Genomic DNA, 19,227 nt, shown 5'->3' with positions numbered 1-19,227 from the left:
ACTCAGTGGGTCGTATGTGGAGAAAAAATAAAATGAAACGTTTGTTTTATGTTTGTTTTTATCGGGTTTTAATAATAATAATAATAATAATAATAATAATAATAATAATAATAATAATAATAATAATAATAATAATAATGATGATGTGCAATTGCATCTCAAAGCGCTTTACAATAAAAATACAATTAATTGAATAATAATAACATTATACAACACAACATAATTAGCATGGCACAGATTACATGATTATAAAATAAGACCTATGAGTAAAAGTATTTTTCGAATAAACATGTTTTAAGATGTATTTTGGCGATCACCAAACGTTTTAAAATCTGTCTTTGGTACGGTTAACAATTGGGTGTCGCCGGAGCTCCTTAGGAGGAGGCAAGAATTTGACTTCGTATTAATCAGGTCTGAAAAATAGTGGGAAGGGGGGGGGGGGGGTATATATATAGAATGCAATAATAATAATAATAATGATAAATAATAATAATAATAATAATAAGCATATTTCTATAGCGCCTTCCGTCGAAACCATTTAAGCATTTAAACGCAGTGATCGAAATTTTATATTCGATCCGTGCTTTGACGGGAAGCCAGTGCAAAGTTGCTAAAAGGTTTTTAGTTTTTCTTCTCATCAATACAATTCTAGCAGCTGCACTTTGCACAGACACTTATTACGATTAATGAAACTTGCAACACATTTAAAAAAGAAGAAAATGAGATAGTGGAAAAATTCTAGAATTACAAGTAATATACCCAAGATAAAGTATGACAAAGGGGAATTGGTTCAAATTGGGTACAGATGTACTCCCAAAACTATAACTATACATTTTATTGTTTCCCTCCTAGCCAAGGACTTGGGCCAGGACAAAAGTAAGTAATCTCATTCCAAGACAAAGACAGAAAACAGATGAAGGGGGATATAAGACACAGCGTGACCTCCGACACACCACGGGAGGTCAAACGACCTCACCCAGAGAAAATTAAATAAATAGAATACACTGACGTAGGAAGGAATATGGCAAGGTAATAAGGATTTTAAATTTTTCTGTTTATTTTAGTGAATAAAACTGCACTGAATTTGTGGATGAAGAATGCACGTTTCATCTTTCCTCTCGTTATTCTATATACACTTCTGTTTACAAAATATTAAATTTAATCTGCAATATGTACATCTTCCTTCATGATTTCGTCTAATATTATCTACTATAATATTATGTCAATACTCTACATGTAAGGTAAGGCAGCGTTCGTCTTGGTGTGGTGATTCTCTACATATTGTACTACCCAACACAGCAGGGTCGGTTATCATGCATGATCTCCTTTGAAATCCTTGCTCTACAATTGTCAAAAATCCAAGCCTACTACAGGCAACTGATAAAAGAACCTCAATATTTTTAAGGATTGTTAAACTGAAAGTTAATGCAATAAGTACAAGGGAATTATAGATTTGCAACATTGTCGTTCTACTAAAATCAAAATTTCTCCATTTTTGAAGCATATTCATTCTTTGACAAAGTTTCCTAGAGATGCCATCTACATGATGTTTGAAATTAAGTGATTCGTCAGTATTTCATTCCTAAATATTTTAATTGTTTTACTAGTTCAACTTTTTGATTATTTATTTCAATGGCATTTGGAGGAATCTGACTTTTTCTGAAATCCGAAATTTGTTCTTTTGTTTTGATATAATAAGTTCAAGGCAGTTTTTCTGACACCAATTCACAAAATGTTCAATCTGGTTTATATAATAATTTTTCTAATTCTTGGCTATTCAAAAGACCTAAAATATTGAAAAAACAACGATGAATATAACAATGTCAGAAATTAACAAAATACTCAACATGGAATTAGTTGGGCTTGAAACCCTTCTTCAGCCGACAAGAAAAACAATCAAAATTACAGTTGTTCATACAAAAGATCTGAAGTCAATATCCAAGAAACCATTGAGCACATCTCCAGGCCGACTAGAGGACACGAATATCGAATGATGATTCCCTACTCATGATCCACACCCACATAAATTCCCTCTACCCATCTTCTATTAGACTATGGAATCATCTACAATCTGATGCAGCGAAATCTGACAGCCTTGATCTTTTTAATCGTTTAGTTTCACTGTGTATTCATAAACATCATCAAGCACCAAAGTTCATTACTTGGCATGTTCAATAAAAAAAAATTTATTTCAAAATCAAATGGAGCTAGGTCCTCAAAATTGAGGTTTACAGCTACTATTACTACTACTAATACAACTACAACCACTACTAATGCTACTTAATTAATACTGCTACTACTACGACTACTACATCTTCTTCTACCACTGCTACTACTACTACTACTACTACTACTACTACCACCACTACTACTGTTACTACTCCTACTATTACTGCTACAAATACTACTTCGTTACGTAGTGGTACCACTAACACTACCTTGTCTCTTACACAACTATTTCAACAAATATACACACAAACACACACACACACACACACACACACACACACACACACACACATGCAGTTGCAATAACCAGTCAAATTTCAAATTAAAATTAAAGTTTTGAGCATGTCAACTGTTGAATGCCATTAATTCTACCACTTCAACGGTTATTTCTACCCAGCTGTATAATATCATTTAAGTGCACTGATATAATAATTGTACATCACGTGCACCATTTAGCAGGTCTGATAACCAAACGTAATTACGCGCCTGATTTAACATTGTTGTAATGAATGATATTCTGCATCAATGTGAGAGTATTTCTATTACAACAATGAGACTATAACAATTTGGGTTATCAGACCTGCAAATAGGTACATATCAAATTGTACATAATTGTTTTCTACATGTGAGGTCTAGTGGTCGGGCACTTGCCTTCAGACTCAAAGCTCCCTAGCACGAGTCTAGCTCTGGACAACCAAAAGTTGAGACCTTAGAAATGGCTCTTTACTCACATTCTCTCATCGTACTCAAATGTAAAATGAGTACCTGGCTTGTAACAGCATTGTCTCGATTGAAAACAAATTTAAAAATTCGTAGTTTTTAGGAGATAAAAATTGTAGTCGTTGTATTTAACTTTACAGATCCATAATTTACCCTCACAATGATTAGATAACATTTTAAAATCCATAAAATTATACAATATGGCATTATTTTCAATAATTATGTTCAAATTCAATTCAATTCAAATATTTATTTATTGTCGGCATTTAAAAAATGTTTCATAGATAATGTAGTCAGGCTAATAGAAGCCTTTGACCGACATAGGTTATAACACATAGTGCATAAAAATACATAGTAATACATTTTCCTTTAAAACATTCCCTCATCAAGATTCCAATCATGACACACAAAGAAAAGTAACATATTATTATATATAATATATATTATATATATATATATATATATATATATATATATATATATATATATATATATATATATATATATATATATATATATATATATTATAACGGTATAGATTAATTACAAATATTACATTTGCATGGCTTGCCATTCCATGAGAGGATATGGTTTTTGAAAACATTAAAATTTGAAATTTTCCTGATGTGCTCGGGACGTTCATTCCAAAGCACAGCAGCAGAATATCTGAAAGATCTTTTGCCATAAGACGTTGTTCTGACCCTTGGAATATCAAGGAGGTTTGAATATCTAAAATTGTATCTGTTATTTTTCAAAATGACCATATCAGATAGACAAGGAGGAGCAATTTTGTATAAAATTTTTAATGTTTCCAAAGCAATTGTTCTCATTCGTCTTATTTGTAGGGAGGGGACTTTGGCCTTTGAAAGTAATTGGTCGTAGGACATTTTGTCATCTTCATAAATAAAACGCAGTGCTCTTTCTTGTATCTTTTCAAGTTTATCACAATTTGTTTTAGAACAGAAATGCCAAGCTAGTGGACAGAAATTGAAATTTGACAATACAAAAGAGTGAAATATTGTTAACTTGTTCAATTTTGAAAGGTATTTTCCAAGCCTTTTTAAGACATTTAATTGCTGAGAAGCTTTACGGCAGATGGTTTTAATGTGTAAATCAAATTTTAGTTGGTAGTCTATGTCGATCCCTAGTAATTTTACAACTTCTTCACATGTAATACTTGCAGTTCCAATGTTGAATGTGGGTTTCTTTGTGTGTGTTTTTGTACCTACTGCAATTGCCTGGAATTTGTCCGGGTTTGCTTGCATACAGTTTATTTCGAACCATTTGATAAGAATTTCGCTTTCATTTTCAATAATTTTTAAAAGCATATCGAAATTTGAATGAGAATATGACAGAGTATTATCGTCAGCATAATTATATAATTTTCCCTCTCTGATAAAGTAAAATATATCATTTATAAAAATGTTAAAAAGTAATGGTCCAAGAATTGATCCTTGTTGAACGCCTTTTTTAATGCCTGCCCACTCGCTCACAGCATCCTCTAATTTTATTTGTTGTTTTCTTCCGCTCAAGTAATTTTCAATTAGATAAAGAGCTTTTTGTTCTAGCCCATAGGCAGCTAGTTTAGCAATAAGAATAGTTATGTTTTAAGGACTTACAGGGTTGCCAATTCAGGATGCAAAAATTTACTGAACTTTTACACAAACACATGGACTGAGCCCTTTCTGAGTGCTGAACTCCAGTAAAAAGATCTTATGTGCTTCCTTTTTTTCCGTTTAGCAAGTAATTGGAAAATAGACTGAGTGTTTATAACATAATGAATTCCTTAGATATATGAAAAATTGGCAGCCATGGACTTAGAAATGTTCATCAAGTTCTGAAATTGGAGGCACAATTTCGTAATTCTACTAATTTTTCGTAGTACTTGGCAGTTCTGTATTACAGATATCATGTCTTGTCCTACTTGTTAAGTGTTGGTTAGGGACCCCTAGTAAAGTGCTTTGAGCACATTTTATGGATATTGCGCTATAAAAAAAGTTCAAGTTACAAATATAGATTTATCATCAACTGCTGTGTTCTATGTATTTATATCCACTTCTGTTTACAAATATTAAATTTAATCTGCAATATGTAAATCTTCCTTCATGATTTCGTCTAATATTATCTACTATAATATTATGTCAATACTCTACATGTAAGGTAAGGCAGCGTTCGTCTTGGTGTGGTGATTCTCTACATATTGTACTACCCAACACAGCAGGGTTATCATGCATGATCTCCTTTGAAATCCTTGCTCTACAATTGTCAAAAATCCAAGCCTACTACAGGCAACTGATAAAAGAACCTCAATATTTTTAAGGAAAAAAATTAATAGAATCTCTATTGAAAAACCCCGGGGCAAATTCAAAATACAGGATTTTAGCACTTATTTCTACAAATTGTCCCTTTGAAAATTATTTTTGGATTGATGCTGTATTGTTCATCTGGTTTATATTAATGACAGGTCTATTTTGTAGGTGTTCATTTTGTTTGTACTAAGAATTGTAGGCATTTTTCATTCCTTTGATATATCTCTGTTTTCACAATGCCACTGAATGTTCAGGTGTAGACAAATCTTTGTTTTGAGGTCATTGTCAAGGGCAACCAAAATGAATCATTTCAAACACTACATATTCCGTCGTTTCAGAGTTAACCAGATGCCATTCGTACTCTTGAGTATAGATGACAATTGTCTGACTGGACGTTCATAACCAGGGGCTATCTGGAATTCATATCTGGCAGTAAACAAGATTTTGAAATTTGATTACAAAAAAACATAATGGATTAGATTAGTAATGAACAAGCAACATTTTCGGAAAAAAGGAACAGACAAAAATAATGGAAATCATTTTGGTGTTTGGCTATTAAATAATGAGTTTAACCACTACATCTGTTTTATACTCCTTTCAATAGACACACATCAAAGCATTAATAAATGTATATAGATATTTACCTATTGTGAATGTAAACACAGCATTATGCAAAAAGACTAATGATAAACAATGATCTTTGGATGCAGGAATGATTTCAAGATAGAAAAGGCAAATTTTCCCATGCATAAGCGTCTTAAGAGTAAACTATACACCAGCTAGTGAGACTTACTTAGGCTTTGAATCTCTGCTAGTGGCCACTCATGAGTTAAATTATCTGGTATGTTGATAAAAAAATGTTCAGAACAAAATAATAAAAGTTTCCCTCTGCTCTGTCAAACAACACCCCAATGAAACTGTATCACTTGTTGGAATGTTAACCCCTGGAAGACCTCAAACACACATATCTCCCTCCAAATCCAAGCATCAGAATCACACTGTATAGTCGTCTGAAACGACTATTAAGGACATCCAATTTTCATGTCATGGCACAAGACTGAAGTGCTGGCGATCAGCTGTTTTCTTGTCAGATAAGTAAATAGCAAAAATCACTACCAGACTTAAGTGAAAGTCCCCATCAACAATGACATGCTACCCTACACATAGTCCGGCATTGCTACCAACTTACCTGTGTAAAAGTCTGCTGAGAATAACACTAATCTCGTTTTTAGCAAAATTTTGGCCAATGCAGTTTCTGAAAGTGGAAAGAAAAAAAAACCATGTTGATCATTGATTCATTTCATTGTATTTACTTGAGTTTAAAAAAGTTACATTTCCATTTTCGATAATGTCATCTTGTTTGGTCCATTGGTTCGGAGCCTTAGTGTTTTAGTTTCTAAAATTCCAATTTGCCAAATAATAAGATAAGGACTGTTTCCTCAAGTTAACAAAAAAATTCTAAAACTTTTAAAAAAACCCTGTAAATTAAGCATTATTAGATTTTCTCTCTAGTCAGCCCTCTATTTCATAACGAATGAAGTCAACTCGCATGTAAATATATCAATGGTCTTGAGGATTTCTGTGATTGAACAAAATTCTCAAATCATAAAACTCATAGAATATAATATGTCACATTACTAGGATACCAGGTTGGTAATTATGGGACCTTGTGATTTTTATATGGTCACTGTTCGTGGGACTGAAGCAGATATCAAACACGTTCAATCCAAAAAATTATCTTTTTCAATATATGGAATCCACTACTTGTGTGTTCGTAGAACTATCACTCTCCTCCCATTAGCACAAACTCACAGACACACACACAAACAAACACTAACACATGCTCCATTACTCATGCTATGTGGTCTAGTGGTATGACACTCGCGTTTGGATCGGAAGGTCCTGGGTTCGAGCCTCGCTTGGCGGATAGTTGAGTCCTTGGAAAAGTCTCTTTACTCACATACTCCCACCATACTCAGGTGTAAAATGATAAAATGAGTACTTGGCCATTAACAGCGTTGCATCTGTGAGAAAAAACAGACATCATGTCCCGTCCTGCATGTCAAGTGTTGCTGTTGGCCAGGGACCCCTTGTAAAGTGCTTTGAGCATGTTTAGTGGATATTGTGGTATATAAAGCCCAATACTAATTGTTTAGGACTTTTTTCATTCAAATGACCGAGATAAAAAACCCCAAAAAAACTCACCTTGGTCCAGCAGAGAAAGGCACGTAAGCAAACTTGTCAATGTCCTCATCCAAGAATCTCTCCGGGATGTATTCATCGGGTTTATCCCACACTGCAGGGTTTCTGTGCATGTAAATTGTCCCAATGTGCAATCGGGTTCCAGATGGAATATTGACGCCATCCACTTCAATATCCTTCATCATGGTTCTTCCTACAATAGGCACTGGTGGGTAAAGTCTCATACTTTCTTTATTGCACAGTGTTAGCATTTTTAACATAGACAAGTCTTCCCTGTTTAAATAACCAAAAAAATAGCATTTGTTGAATGGCAGTTTTTGATGCTGATAATAATAATAATAATAATAATAATAATAATATAATAATAATAATAATAATAAAAATAATAATAATAATAATAATAATAATAATAATAATAATAATTTTTAAAAAAACAGATCACTGGAACCTGGTAGTCCAGATGCGAGGGAGTTTTATATATAGATTTAAAACTTGCGTTAAGTAAGTATCACGTGAAAAACATTACTACTACTACTACTACTATTACTACTACTGGAAGTACTACTACAACGACGATGACTACTACTACTACTATGACGACTACTATGACTATGATAACTACTACTACTACTACTACTACTACTATGACGACTACTACTTCTACTACTACTACTACTACAACTACTACTACTACTACTACTAACTACTACTACTACTACTACTACTACTACTACTACCACTGCTGCTGCTGCTGCTACTACTACTGCTGCTGCTGTTCCGACGATGACGACGACTACTACTACTACTAACACTACAACCTCAACACCAAAATTCAACTTACCACAAAACATCCTCAGAGTCTCGGCCATTCAACACGGCATCAACTTCTTCCTGTACTTTCCTCTGATAGATCTGGTGTTTTGCCAAGTTGTAAAGGGTGAAACTCAGAGAACTCGCTGATGTGTCATGGGCTGAAATACCATTGTAGATAATGATAAATATAGAATGAATGAAATTGACGTCACTGAGCTCTTTGTTATTGTTTTTAGACAGCCATTATAATGAGTAGTTCTCACTAAATTCTGTCAATCAGACTATTGGTTTGTTATATTCCTTTGGCAGATATTATGAGTATATTAGCTAAATGCATTGCATCAATAGAAAAGATATCCTTCAGAGCTATAGGACCCATGGAGAAAGTTTATTCAGGTTTCTGTAGCTTTAAACAGACAACAACAGTCGTTTGTTTTGTTTAAAATGATTTTTAAAATGATCTTCCCATCCACCCAGTGGTGGCTTGTAGCTGGATCCGTTGGATCAGGTTGAAAATTACTTTGTGATAGATTAGCAGCTTATCCAAAGGAAAGCAAGCAATTGTGACTTTTTGTTTGATGCTCAAAAAATCAGGAAAAAAATCAGGCTACATGCTCCTTAATGACTCTGAGAGACTACATTTTACTGAAATAGGAAAGCGGCTGCTGAAAAAGAAAAACGCTCAACACTTGTGAAAGTATCACAACTGACCTCAGATTTCATATCCTGCTATGTAAAGTCTGTTCTGACACTCCACATCGATTGGATAGGACACTAGTCTATCGCAAAGTAATGTCCATCAGATCTAACAGACCAAGCTACCCAATCACTGCTGGGTGGACAGGGGGGACTGCACCCGGGATCAATCTCAGTCACTCTGCATGTGAAGAGAGTGCTCTACCAACTGAGCTACCGTTAGTTCAATCTTCTGCCCACTGTTAGTGGATGCAAATTCCTGTCTTTGACTGGTGTGTCAGTTATAGGCACTACAATATCAGCCAATTATATAAAAAATAATACTTTACCAGCAAACATGAAGGTGTCAACTTGCTGCCTAATTTCCAAAGGAGTCATAGGCTGTCCATCTTCATCTCTGGCGGATAGAAGGATATCTATGAAGTCCAGGTGTTTGCTTTGGGGGATCTCGCCGTTCTCCTGAGGACATGTGAAATATATATTTACCATTGACTATCCTCATTCTCTTCCTTCTTCTTCTTCTTCTTCTTCTCCTCCTCCTTTGAAAGAATCCTTAATTAATGGCTTGTTCATCATATCATAACATAACTTATCATTTACAAGCCAAGAAACCATCTCTACCAAAATAAGAAAAACAAAGTGGAGACAAGTTGGCCACTCTTTGACAGGAAAGAGCAACGGCATCACAAACCCTGAATCTGAAAAGGTTGAACACTACTCTAAAGACGTGGGCATTCACTGCTTAATGTGCTCAGACCAGCAAAACTCACTAGGGAGGCAGCAAATACAAAGACAAATCGAGGTGGTGGACAATTGTGAAGGCTCTTTGCTTCTAAAGGGGGAATTGAACTCAAACGATAGAGCACTTACTTCACACCCAAATGAAGATATCGATCACAGGTGCTGTTGAGATATTTTTCAGACCCTCGTGTCCACCCAGCACTCTTTGGGCAGCTCGATCTGGTGAACCTGGTTGAAAGTACATTCCAATAGACGAGCATCCTATCAATAAGGTAGAAAGCAATACGCTTCAACAGTCCTAATGTCACTTCCCTCATAATGACGCATGGTAACTTAGTAACTGGCTCTAAACTATCGGAACAATGGTGGACGCCCTTATGAAATATTTTTCCGACAAGCGTATCCAGAGGAAAAAAAGCATTATAAATCTGATCATGTTTTGACTTGTACACATTCTGATCACAAGACACATGAAAAGTTCTAGCCAGCATGAATAAAAAGTACAGATTTTCTTTGTTTAGAACCGTTGCTGGGCGACGTGAATCAGACTATTGAATCCAATTGCCATTGTCTGTTCCAATATGGGATAAACACAGGCTCCACATGACTTACTGCTTTTAAACACTAGCTTATTCTCCACATGTTTATTTGTTTCATTTATAAGCTCATAAAGGAGCAGAGAAATAAGTCAAGCAAACCATCTATAAAGCAATTGAAATCACAATCACAAGTGTATCAAAACATCTAAACTAGATTCTATAAATTAAAAAGAAAAAAAAAATGAATTTAATAAAGGAGTCAAGTGTCGGTGAAAAGCTGTAATTCCTCACCACTATCCTCTTTCTTTTCTCGATGACGGCATCAGCAACTTTATGAACAAAATCACATTGTTTGAAGAAACTCCTTCCTCTTGATGTGCACCGATACATAAGCTCTGGCCAATGGAGAGGATTCCTGCAAATATATTCACAGATCTGCTTACTATCACCATTAGAGCTCTCAACCCAAAAAGGTGAAAATGTGTATACTCAGGCCAAAACAAATAAGAGAAAGATTGTGAACAAAATGCACAATCATAGAGCAAAATAAAATACAATCAAAAAAGAAAATGATGAAAAAGAGAAAAGGCCATAAACTAATTGAATGAAAATATCTGTTTAAAATAATCAAAATCTCAATTGCTATAAAGTTTGGAGAAAAAAGGTATCCCAGAACTATGATTACAGCATAAGATAAATAAAAACTGAATATTAATGATGATTTTATGGTGGTGATGGTGATTGTGGTGGTAGTGGTATTAGTGATCATGTTGTTTTGGTGATTGTAGTAGCGATGATGATATGAAACTGGTGGAGTAGTAGTAGTTGTAGTAGTAGTAGTAGTAGTAGTAGTAGTAGTAGTAGTAGTAGTAGTAGTAGTAGTAGTAGTAGTAGTAGTAGTTATGATATAGTGGTGATGATGGTTGTAGTAGTGATGATGATGGTGGTGACTGTAGTGTCGTAGTTGTGATGATGAGGTGATGGTGGTTGTAGTAGAAGTTGTGATGATGACGTGGTGGTGGTCGTGATGCGTAGGAGGTAGTAGTGATGATGATGTGATGATTGCTGTGGTGGTGTTGGTCGTAGTAGTGGTGATGATGTGGTGGTGGTGGTGCTAGTAGTTGTGATGATTATGTGTCGGTGGTGGTAGTAGTGATGTTAATGTAATGATGGTGGTGGTGACGGTAGTGGTTGAAGTGATAATGATGTGGTGGTGGTGGTGGTGGTAATGATGTGGTGGTGGTGTTGGTGGTGGTAGTGATGATAATGTGGAGGTGGTGGTGGTGGTGGTAGTAGTGATGACGATGTTGTGGTAATGGTGGAAGGTAGTTGTGATGAAATGTGGTGGTGGTGGTGGTAGTGGTAGTAGTGCTGATACAGGTTGTCACATTTTTACTGTAGAGAGGGTTGGTGGTGGTAATGATGTGGTGGAGGTGTTGGTGGTGGTAGTGATGATAATGTGGAGGTGGTGGTGGTAGTGGTAGTAGTGATGACGATGTTGTGGTGATGGTGGAAGGTAGTTGTGATGAAATGTGGTGGTGGTGGTGGTGATGGTGGTAGTAGTGGTAGTAGTGCTGATACAGGTTGTCACATTTTTACTGTAGAGAGGGTTGAACCAAGTTCTCAATGGGAGAACAACTGAAGCATTGCAAAGTGCAATGAACTTAAAGTTAAGGTTTTATGGCGCTTGCGACACATTAAGGTCATTTCAGCGTCAGTAAAAAGAAGGAAAATGGGATAGTAAAAAAGAATTCTAGATTTACAATTAAAAGCACACAAGAAAAGACAAAGGGGAATGGCACAAACAGGAAACAGATGTAGATTCCAAGAGCATAGTTTGAGATCACCTTTAAGTCTCATCCAGCCTCAAGCACAGGATGCGACACTCAAATTCTTACATTATTCATTCTAAACAAATATAACAATACATCATAACAAAGAGATGATTTACAAGAAAAAACAAAAACATCACCTCCCAAAAGTTTAACTATACATTTGACAGTTTTCCTCCCAGCCAACGAATCTCAACAAGGGAAAGGACAAAACCAAGTAATCTCATTCCAAGACAAAGACAAAAACCAAGTTGGAAAATAGATATAGGGGTATAGAAACATGATAAGTGATCTCCATGCCCGCTATGGGAGTTCGGGAACCACACCCAGGCATAAACCTTTGGGAAGCATTGAAAATATCATTAGTTGAAAATTACCACCAAAAAAAAAAACCCTAAAAAAACAACTAATGCAACCAAACTTTGTGAAATCATTCCTATTATAAGTTTACCAGAATCGCTTTATCCAGGATTCTGTCAATTCAAAAACAGCCTCTGCATAGGGGTGTATTCTGGTGGTGAAATTGAGAGAGAGAGAAAAACAAGATAATGAATTAGCTTTTGATAATGTAAGATATTATGATAATAAAGCTAATTATACAATCTGACCAATCGCCTTTTACCCATTTAATCATTGTAAGGTAAAAGATGATCATGGATATTAGATAATGATTCACAATGGGGGAAAATTGGAACCATTGCTTGCTTTAATCTGGTAATATATCGAGGTGTCCCAGATGCTTACAAATGAATATTTCATCAAAATCACCAGAGTGACTAAAATCAAGTTGGTTTTTTTGTCTGTGTAGGAAAATGCGAAAAACATCTGAATGACCAAGACTCAAAAAGTGAATTAAAAACAAGAATTTTAAATGAATGAACATTGCGTCTTTCAAGACATGGGACCCAACAACAATAGCATAAAAAATATGCACAAATCATGAATCACTCCTACATAAATCTCTCTCTTACATCAAAATCCGAAGTTTCAATAAAGGTTTATAATGATTCTTGGCAAAAATTTCATTTTACGGTTTCAATTGTTTTTTTTTTGTAGCTTTGTATCTTATCAAGCTGTTTTGCTCATATTTGTTCTACAGTTTTCAATCTTCAACTTATAGCAGCATTTTATTTACTTTGACTTGAGGAAATGTTTATGTGCAAAGTTGCCAACTTTTCCAATACAAAATTCTGGAATTTTTTTCTTCAGTAAATATTAAATTAACAAAAAGATCTTATATTATAGATGGTGGTGATGGTGGTGGTTTTCTATCCAAAATCGGGTAAATAACAGTAACCCGAAAAAATTGGGACAGTTGGCAAGTCTATATGTGTGTTTTTTACCATCAAGCGTTTAATGGGTCTCCTTGAAGCCCTTCTGAATCATAAACCCAACATGGAGTTAATTCCAATTGCTGAAGTATTAAATGGGCATTAATGTATTCACCAGTACCCTCTGGATAGAACATGTTCTATTCATAAGTATTTTCTGCTGTATTCAACACCTAATGGGCCAAAAACAAAAAGAACTTATTTTGACTGTGAAGCACAAAAAGCTGTCATATTTTGGACATATGCAAAGACATGATAGTCTCGAAAAAAGGATAATGGAGGGAAGAATTGAATGAAAGAGAGGCAGAGGAAGACAAAGGAAATCCTGGACAGATGGCATCAAGGAAGCTACAGGACGGCGCATGGCAGACTGTAACGAGGCTGCAATGGACTGTGAAGGATGGAAGGCCATGACATCCGACCTCTGGAAAGAGATGGAACCCGCATGATGATGATGATGATGATTCAACACAATCTCAGCTACCGTTTTACTACTGGATGGACAGATGTAGCAGAAAACTGTAATGAAAACCCGTTCCTTTGTAAGTGAATTGAGTTGTTCTACTTGCTTCGATATAAATATTCTCTAGGGTTGCTACCCAAGATAAAAATTTGAATTCAGTCAGATATGATAAAGGTGTGTTATCTAAGGCAAATGATAAAATATTTCAGATGCATATTTTCTCATGTTCATTGCATCGATTGGGTTATTAAAAAACACAGTAAAGTTTTGATTTTTTATTAGATTACAGAAGGTTAACTGAGAACTTAGTTATAGATGTGTCTATGCCATGACATATTGATGTTATCAGTGATAACTTTCAATAGACTGAGGCAAAATCTATGATAAAAAGCTCCATTTTCCTCATATGAATGTCAAGGTCATAAGACTTTAAACCTGGTAGAATTCTAGAAACACTATCTTGTCACGGCACAGAAAGATGAAAAAAATTTTATTTAAAAAAAAAAGCGCCAAAAAGCGTGATTCCTGATTCTTTAGTGTTAAACAGACAGTTCCAGTTGAGCTACCAGGTCCCCCTCTTTTGAATAAAATCAATTTCTGTTATTGAAACAAACTATATCTGGAACTATCAAAGTGACAAATTAGGGAACAAGCACGGGTGTAAGATAAACATCTGAATAAGTGTATATGAAATAGAGGCAGACAAAGCAGAGAGCAAAATACAAGGAAAAAAAACATCACAAAATATCAGACTGCCTCCAGTGGGGATTGAACCTCAGACCTCCTTATTTACCGGTCTGGACCAGTTACCGATATTTCAGTTCACCACCCCTCATTGTCTGTAGGTTTTTGGGGGTTTTTTTAATCTCAAAAATCAGTCAGACTGTCCAACAAATGAAAAAAAGATTCTAATAAAATCATAAGGTCTAAAGACACTTACCCATCCTCAAAGCAAATCACATCAGCCTCATGATGACCGACGATACACTTCATTGTGACTTCCAATGAGTACTTTGTCATCAAAGGGAAGATGTCGAAGCTTTCCCCAGTTTCTGCCAACTTATCACACCTTTTCTGTTTATTCAAAAAGATAATGTTATCGTCTAATGAGGTTAAAAAGCAGAGAGCAAAACAGAAGGCTGTGGTACTCTAGCAGGGGTGATCGAGTACTTCTATGTCCAGGTATGTGGTCTAGTGGTATTGCACTCGCTTTCGGACCAGGAGGTCCTGGGTTCGAGTCTTGCTCTGAGCGATGCAAAGTTGCAACCTTGGAAAAGGCTCTTTACTCACATTATCTCACCATACACGGGTGTAAAATGAGTAGCTCACCATTAACAGCGTTGTCTCGTCCTTCATGTTAAGTGTTGCTTTTGGCTAGGGACCCCTTGTAAAGCGCTTTGAGCATGTTTAGTCAATATTACACAATATAAAAGCTCGATTTTAGATAAAATGCTGTCATATACTGCAGAAACTTTGACTTACATTCATTTTAAACTAACCAATTAGAATGCTTATCTCTTGAATTAAAAAAAAAAAGAACTGTTTTTCATAGGTTGGCCAAACAAATTTAGAAAAAGAGTTCAAGGTCAACATTCCATGAAAAGTAATTTGAGCCAGTCTCTCACACTCTATGTGCATAGCCCCCATGATATTAAATAAGATGTTTGAGATTAAAGTAAAAAAAACTACGACCACGCTTAGCTCATGACTTATTGGTGTTTTTCTGCCATTAAGAAAGAAAAAAAAATTGACAGTACTGAGGTTCCAATTTGGAATACTTGATAATCTTATGATGCGACACAAAAAAAAATCACAATAACAAATCACAAAAAGAAAACAAAATCCTTTCAATCGGAGAGAATAATAAACTGTGGACTGTAAATTTTTTTTCTAAAATAAGAAAAACGGAATGTTTCGGGCTCAAAACCCTTCTACAGTTAATAACAAAAACAGTTATAACATTAACACATCACATTAAATCCAGACAGACTGGGGAAACGTTCTCATATATCTACTCAGGAAATACAATGGTGAAAAATAAACATATTCTAGCATTCAGTTACTTAGAAAAAGCAATGGTCCGTGCAAGCATAGAAGTTGAAATGATGGGTAAACTATGGTGTATAAAGGAATCGTCAACGCTGTTATATTCTTTTTTTTTTTTTCTGTTTGGTACATTATTTATAACTTACAATGAGCTTATCTGCACACTGATTGAAGACGTCAATGTAATTCCTTAGGACATGGGAGTGAAATGCTGGATTGAGCAGTTTTCTAGATCTTGCCCATGTTTGTCCATTGGAGGTAATGAGTCCCTCTCCTATCCAAGGGAGGCCCATCTCATATGACGCCCCAAAGCCCCTGGACTTATATGCAGCTGGGATGGAAAACATGAAAATTTAATCATAGTCTGTTGAGTGTTTCGAGTCTAGACTGAAGACAAAGTATTTTAGATGAAATATAAAAAATATTCTATACTCACATTCTTCATAATCCATTGGTATCAGCATAACTAGTAGATCATCTACAATTGCAATATTTGATTTTCTTAAAATTCTCATGTCAATCATGTCTTGTAAAGTGCCAGTGAACACAGGTGGAGATTGATGCTCTATCAAATTTATTTATTTATTTATTATTATTACTATTATTATTATTATTATTATTATTATTATTACTATTATTATTATTATTATTATTATTATTATTATTATTATTATTATTATTATTATCATTATAGTATTATTATTATTATTATTATTATTATTATTATTATTATTATTATTATTATTATTATTATTATCATTATATTATTATTATTATTATTATTATTATTATTATTATTATTCGTAGTAGTAGTAGTAGTAGTAGTAGTAGTAGTAGTAGTAGTAGTAGTAGTAGTAGTAGTAGTAGTAGTAGTAGTAGTAGTTGTTGTAGTAGTAGTAGTAGTAGTAGAAGAAGAAGTAGTAGTAGTAATAGTAGTAGTTACAAAAGCAATTTGTACCTGTTGATGTTGTGATGGCTCTCATGAAGTCTGGATGGTAAATTATAATATGTGGAGTAATGGGCGTCATCCAAAATATAAGAAATTTGGGATGGATATTTTCCATAGCTGATATTGTCAACTTTAATCGTCCCTCTCCGTCTGCAGGCACCTTTTTAAAAAAAAAAATTGAAAGAAAAACAAATATTGATGCTGTGCAATTCACTCAAACACGACACCAACCAATTCTGGCTGGCAAAACATTCACAAATTGTAAACACTTTTCAACGCTATTCGCATTTAATGGACTATAAAAGAGGCAATATATATGTGATTCTTTGTCTCGAAACCCCATAATAATGGAACGATTTAGATGCTGAAAATGCTTTAACAATAAAAATTAAAAATGACTCAATTAAGGAAAATGAATTACCCTTCATCAAGTGGGATAATCTATAATTTCTTAATTTTGAGTATTTTAAACATAGCCTCACTGTGGGCATCTGGGTCACTCTGACCTAATACAGTTTGAGATGGTGGGTCACAAATATACAGAAAACATTGTGGGCCCAGTATCAATATAAACATTGTGGGCCCAGTATCAATATAAACATTGAGGGCCCAGTATCAATATAAACATTGAGGGCCCAGTATCAATATAAACATTGTGGGCCCAGTATCAATATAAACATTGTGGGCCCAGTATCAAGTAATGTAGTAGTAGTAGTAGTAGTAGTAGTAGTAGTAGTAGTAGTAGTAGTTATAATAGTAATAGTAGTAGTAGTAGTAGTAGTTGTTATAATAGTAGTAGTAGTAGCAGTAGTAGTAGTAGTAGTAGTAGTAGTAGTAGTAGTAGTAGTAGTAGTAGTAGTAGTAGTAGTAGTAGTAGTAGTAGTAGTAGTAGTAGTAGTAGTAGGAGCAGTAGAAATAAGAAAATAAGAGCTTTAAAAAACAGAAACAAAACATTGAAAAAACAAACAAACAAAATACCAAATACTGTAATCTGTTCTTTTTTTAAGCTGTTATATCCATTTTTGTACAATACTTTTTATAGTAGACGGCTTCTAGCAGCTTAGTATAAAATTTGCTTTTAAATCAAAGCTACCAAATTTATAACGTTTGAACTTACCAAATGCATATTTCCAAATATAGGAGAATACTCTGGTGAAGGAAGACTCCTGAAATACTTGTATCTTTTGTACCATTTAGTGAATTTCATCCTCAGAAAACCCATGGCAATGAAGACAACATACAAGATAGCCGTTAAATTGAGGATTGGCCATATTACCTCCAAGCTATGGCTTGTGGCTACTTCTGTGTCCTTCCCAGACATTGCTTTGACTGCTTCTTATTTTAACAATTACGTTTTTAATCTGTTGACGAAAGGTTAAATAATTACAATAAACATTGAAAAATAGATTCAATTTTCAAAAATAACCAACGTTATGCCAGGACCCTTGATCACAGTATGGTGTTATTTTATAAACTAATGGAGCAGTCGCTCACACCCACTACATTTAAAAAAAAATAAATTCAAAAGATTTATTGTCTCATATATCTCATCAAAGCCTAATATAGGTTGCTGAGAGTAAATTCATAAACAGTGATAATCTCAGTGGGCCTTAAATTTGCATTCAAATTATTATTATTATTATTTTTATTTTTTAAATATTATTGTTATTATTTTTACTATTATTATCATTATTATTATTATTATTACTATTATTATTATTATTATTATTCTTATTATTCTTATTATTCTTATTATTATTAATATAATTATCATTATTATTATCAAGATCATTTTTAATAGTGGATAACTCACAAATACTTGTGGGGAAATATAGGCTGGTGCAAGCAGTCAGTCATCTATTTTACTTAGTATACTACCATATTGTTGAAAGTTCCAAAGATCGTGATAAAGTGTGTGTGTGTGAAAATGAATTTGGCAACACCAAATGACTGATCAAAACCATCATGCCAGAGTGAGGGGAAGGATGCTTTTATTTATTTATTCTTTTAAAACCCCAGACGTGTTGTCTATAAAGATCTTAAATCTGCAGGCCAAAGGACTAATGAGTAATCAAGTGCAAGTAATCTGATGAGTAGGGTGAAATGGATACTACTTTTGTCACTGCCACAAAATATGTTTAGGAATTAAAAGCAACCCCTGAAATAATAATTATGCGCTAACAGATATTCTAAATAACCATCTGAATCAATGGGGCAATAAATGAACCTAAATTAATTAAAGAAAGGCTTGCAAATTACTTGTATATCAATCTGTGAAAAATAGTTTTATAATTTTTTAATTTGCCAGTAATTCTGTGCTCGATGATAAAAATTTTACCTTGGCTGTCGGGGCACAA

General features: G+C 34.3%; 1 protein-coding gene across 3 annotated transcripts in view; it reads right to left on the bottom strand.

Moving 5' to 3' along the window:
- Positions 1-4,165: 4,165 nt before the first annotated feature.
- LOC144979789 (leukotriene-B4 omega-hydroxylase 3-like) overlaps positions 4,166-19,227 on the bottom strand; it is an 18,772-nt gene continuing 3,710 nt past the window's right edge. For 2 of the 3 annotated variants that reach the window (XM_078926877.1, XM_078926875.1), the window contains exons 2-12: positions 17,988-18,231; positions 16,880-17,030; positions 16,068-16,252; positions 14,816-14,949; positions 12,533-12,592; positions 10,541-10,664; positions 9,299-9,428; positions 8,302-8,431; positions 7,464-7,733; positions 6,448-6,513; positions 4,166-5,684 (exon numbers count right to left, since the gene is read on the bottom strand). In XM_078926877.1, coding sequence (XP_078783003.1) covers positions 5,576-5,684; positions 6,448-6,513; positions 7,464-7,733; positions 8,302-8,431; positions 9,299-9,428; positions 10,541-10,664; positions 12,533-12,592; positions 14,816-14,949; positions 16,068-16,252; positions 16,880-17,030; positions 17,988-18,191 — 1,563 coding nt within the window. In that variant the 5' untranslated portion in view covers positions 18,192-18,231 and the 3' untranslated portion in view covers positions 4,166-5,575. The remainder of the gene's footprint in view (positions 5,685-6,447; positions 6,514-7,463; positions 7,734-8,301; positions 8,432-9,298; positions 9,429-10,540; positions 10,665-12,532; positions 12,593-14,815; positions 14,950-16,067; positions 16,253-16,879; positions 17,031-17,987; positions 18,232-19,227) is intronic. The other variant, XM_078926876.1, reaches the window with a different exon arrangement.

The sequence above is a fragment of the Berghia stephanieae genome, chromosome 9 (genome assembly GCF_034508935.2).
Source record: "Berghia stephanieae isolate SIO BIC M18660-M18661 chromosome 9, UCSD_Bste_1.3, whole genome shotgun sequence".
NCBI lineage: Eukaryota > Metazoa > Mollusca > Gastropoda > Nudibranchia > Aeolidiidae > Berghia > Berghia stephanieae.
The sequence above is the reverse complement of the archived record's forward strand: the minus strand, read 5'-3'. Positions and strand labels throughout refer to the sequence as shown.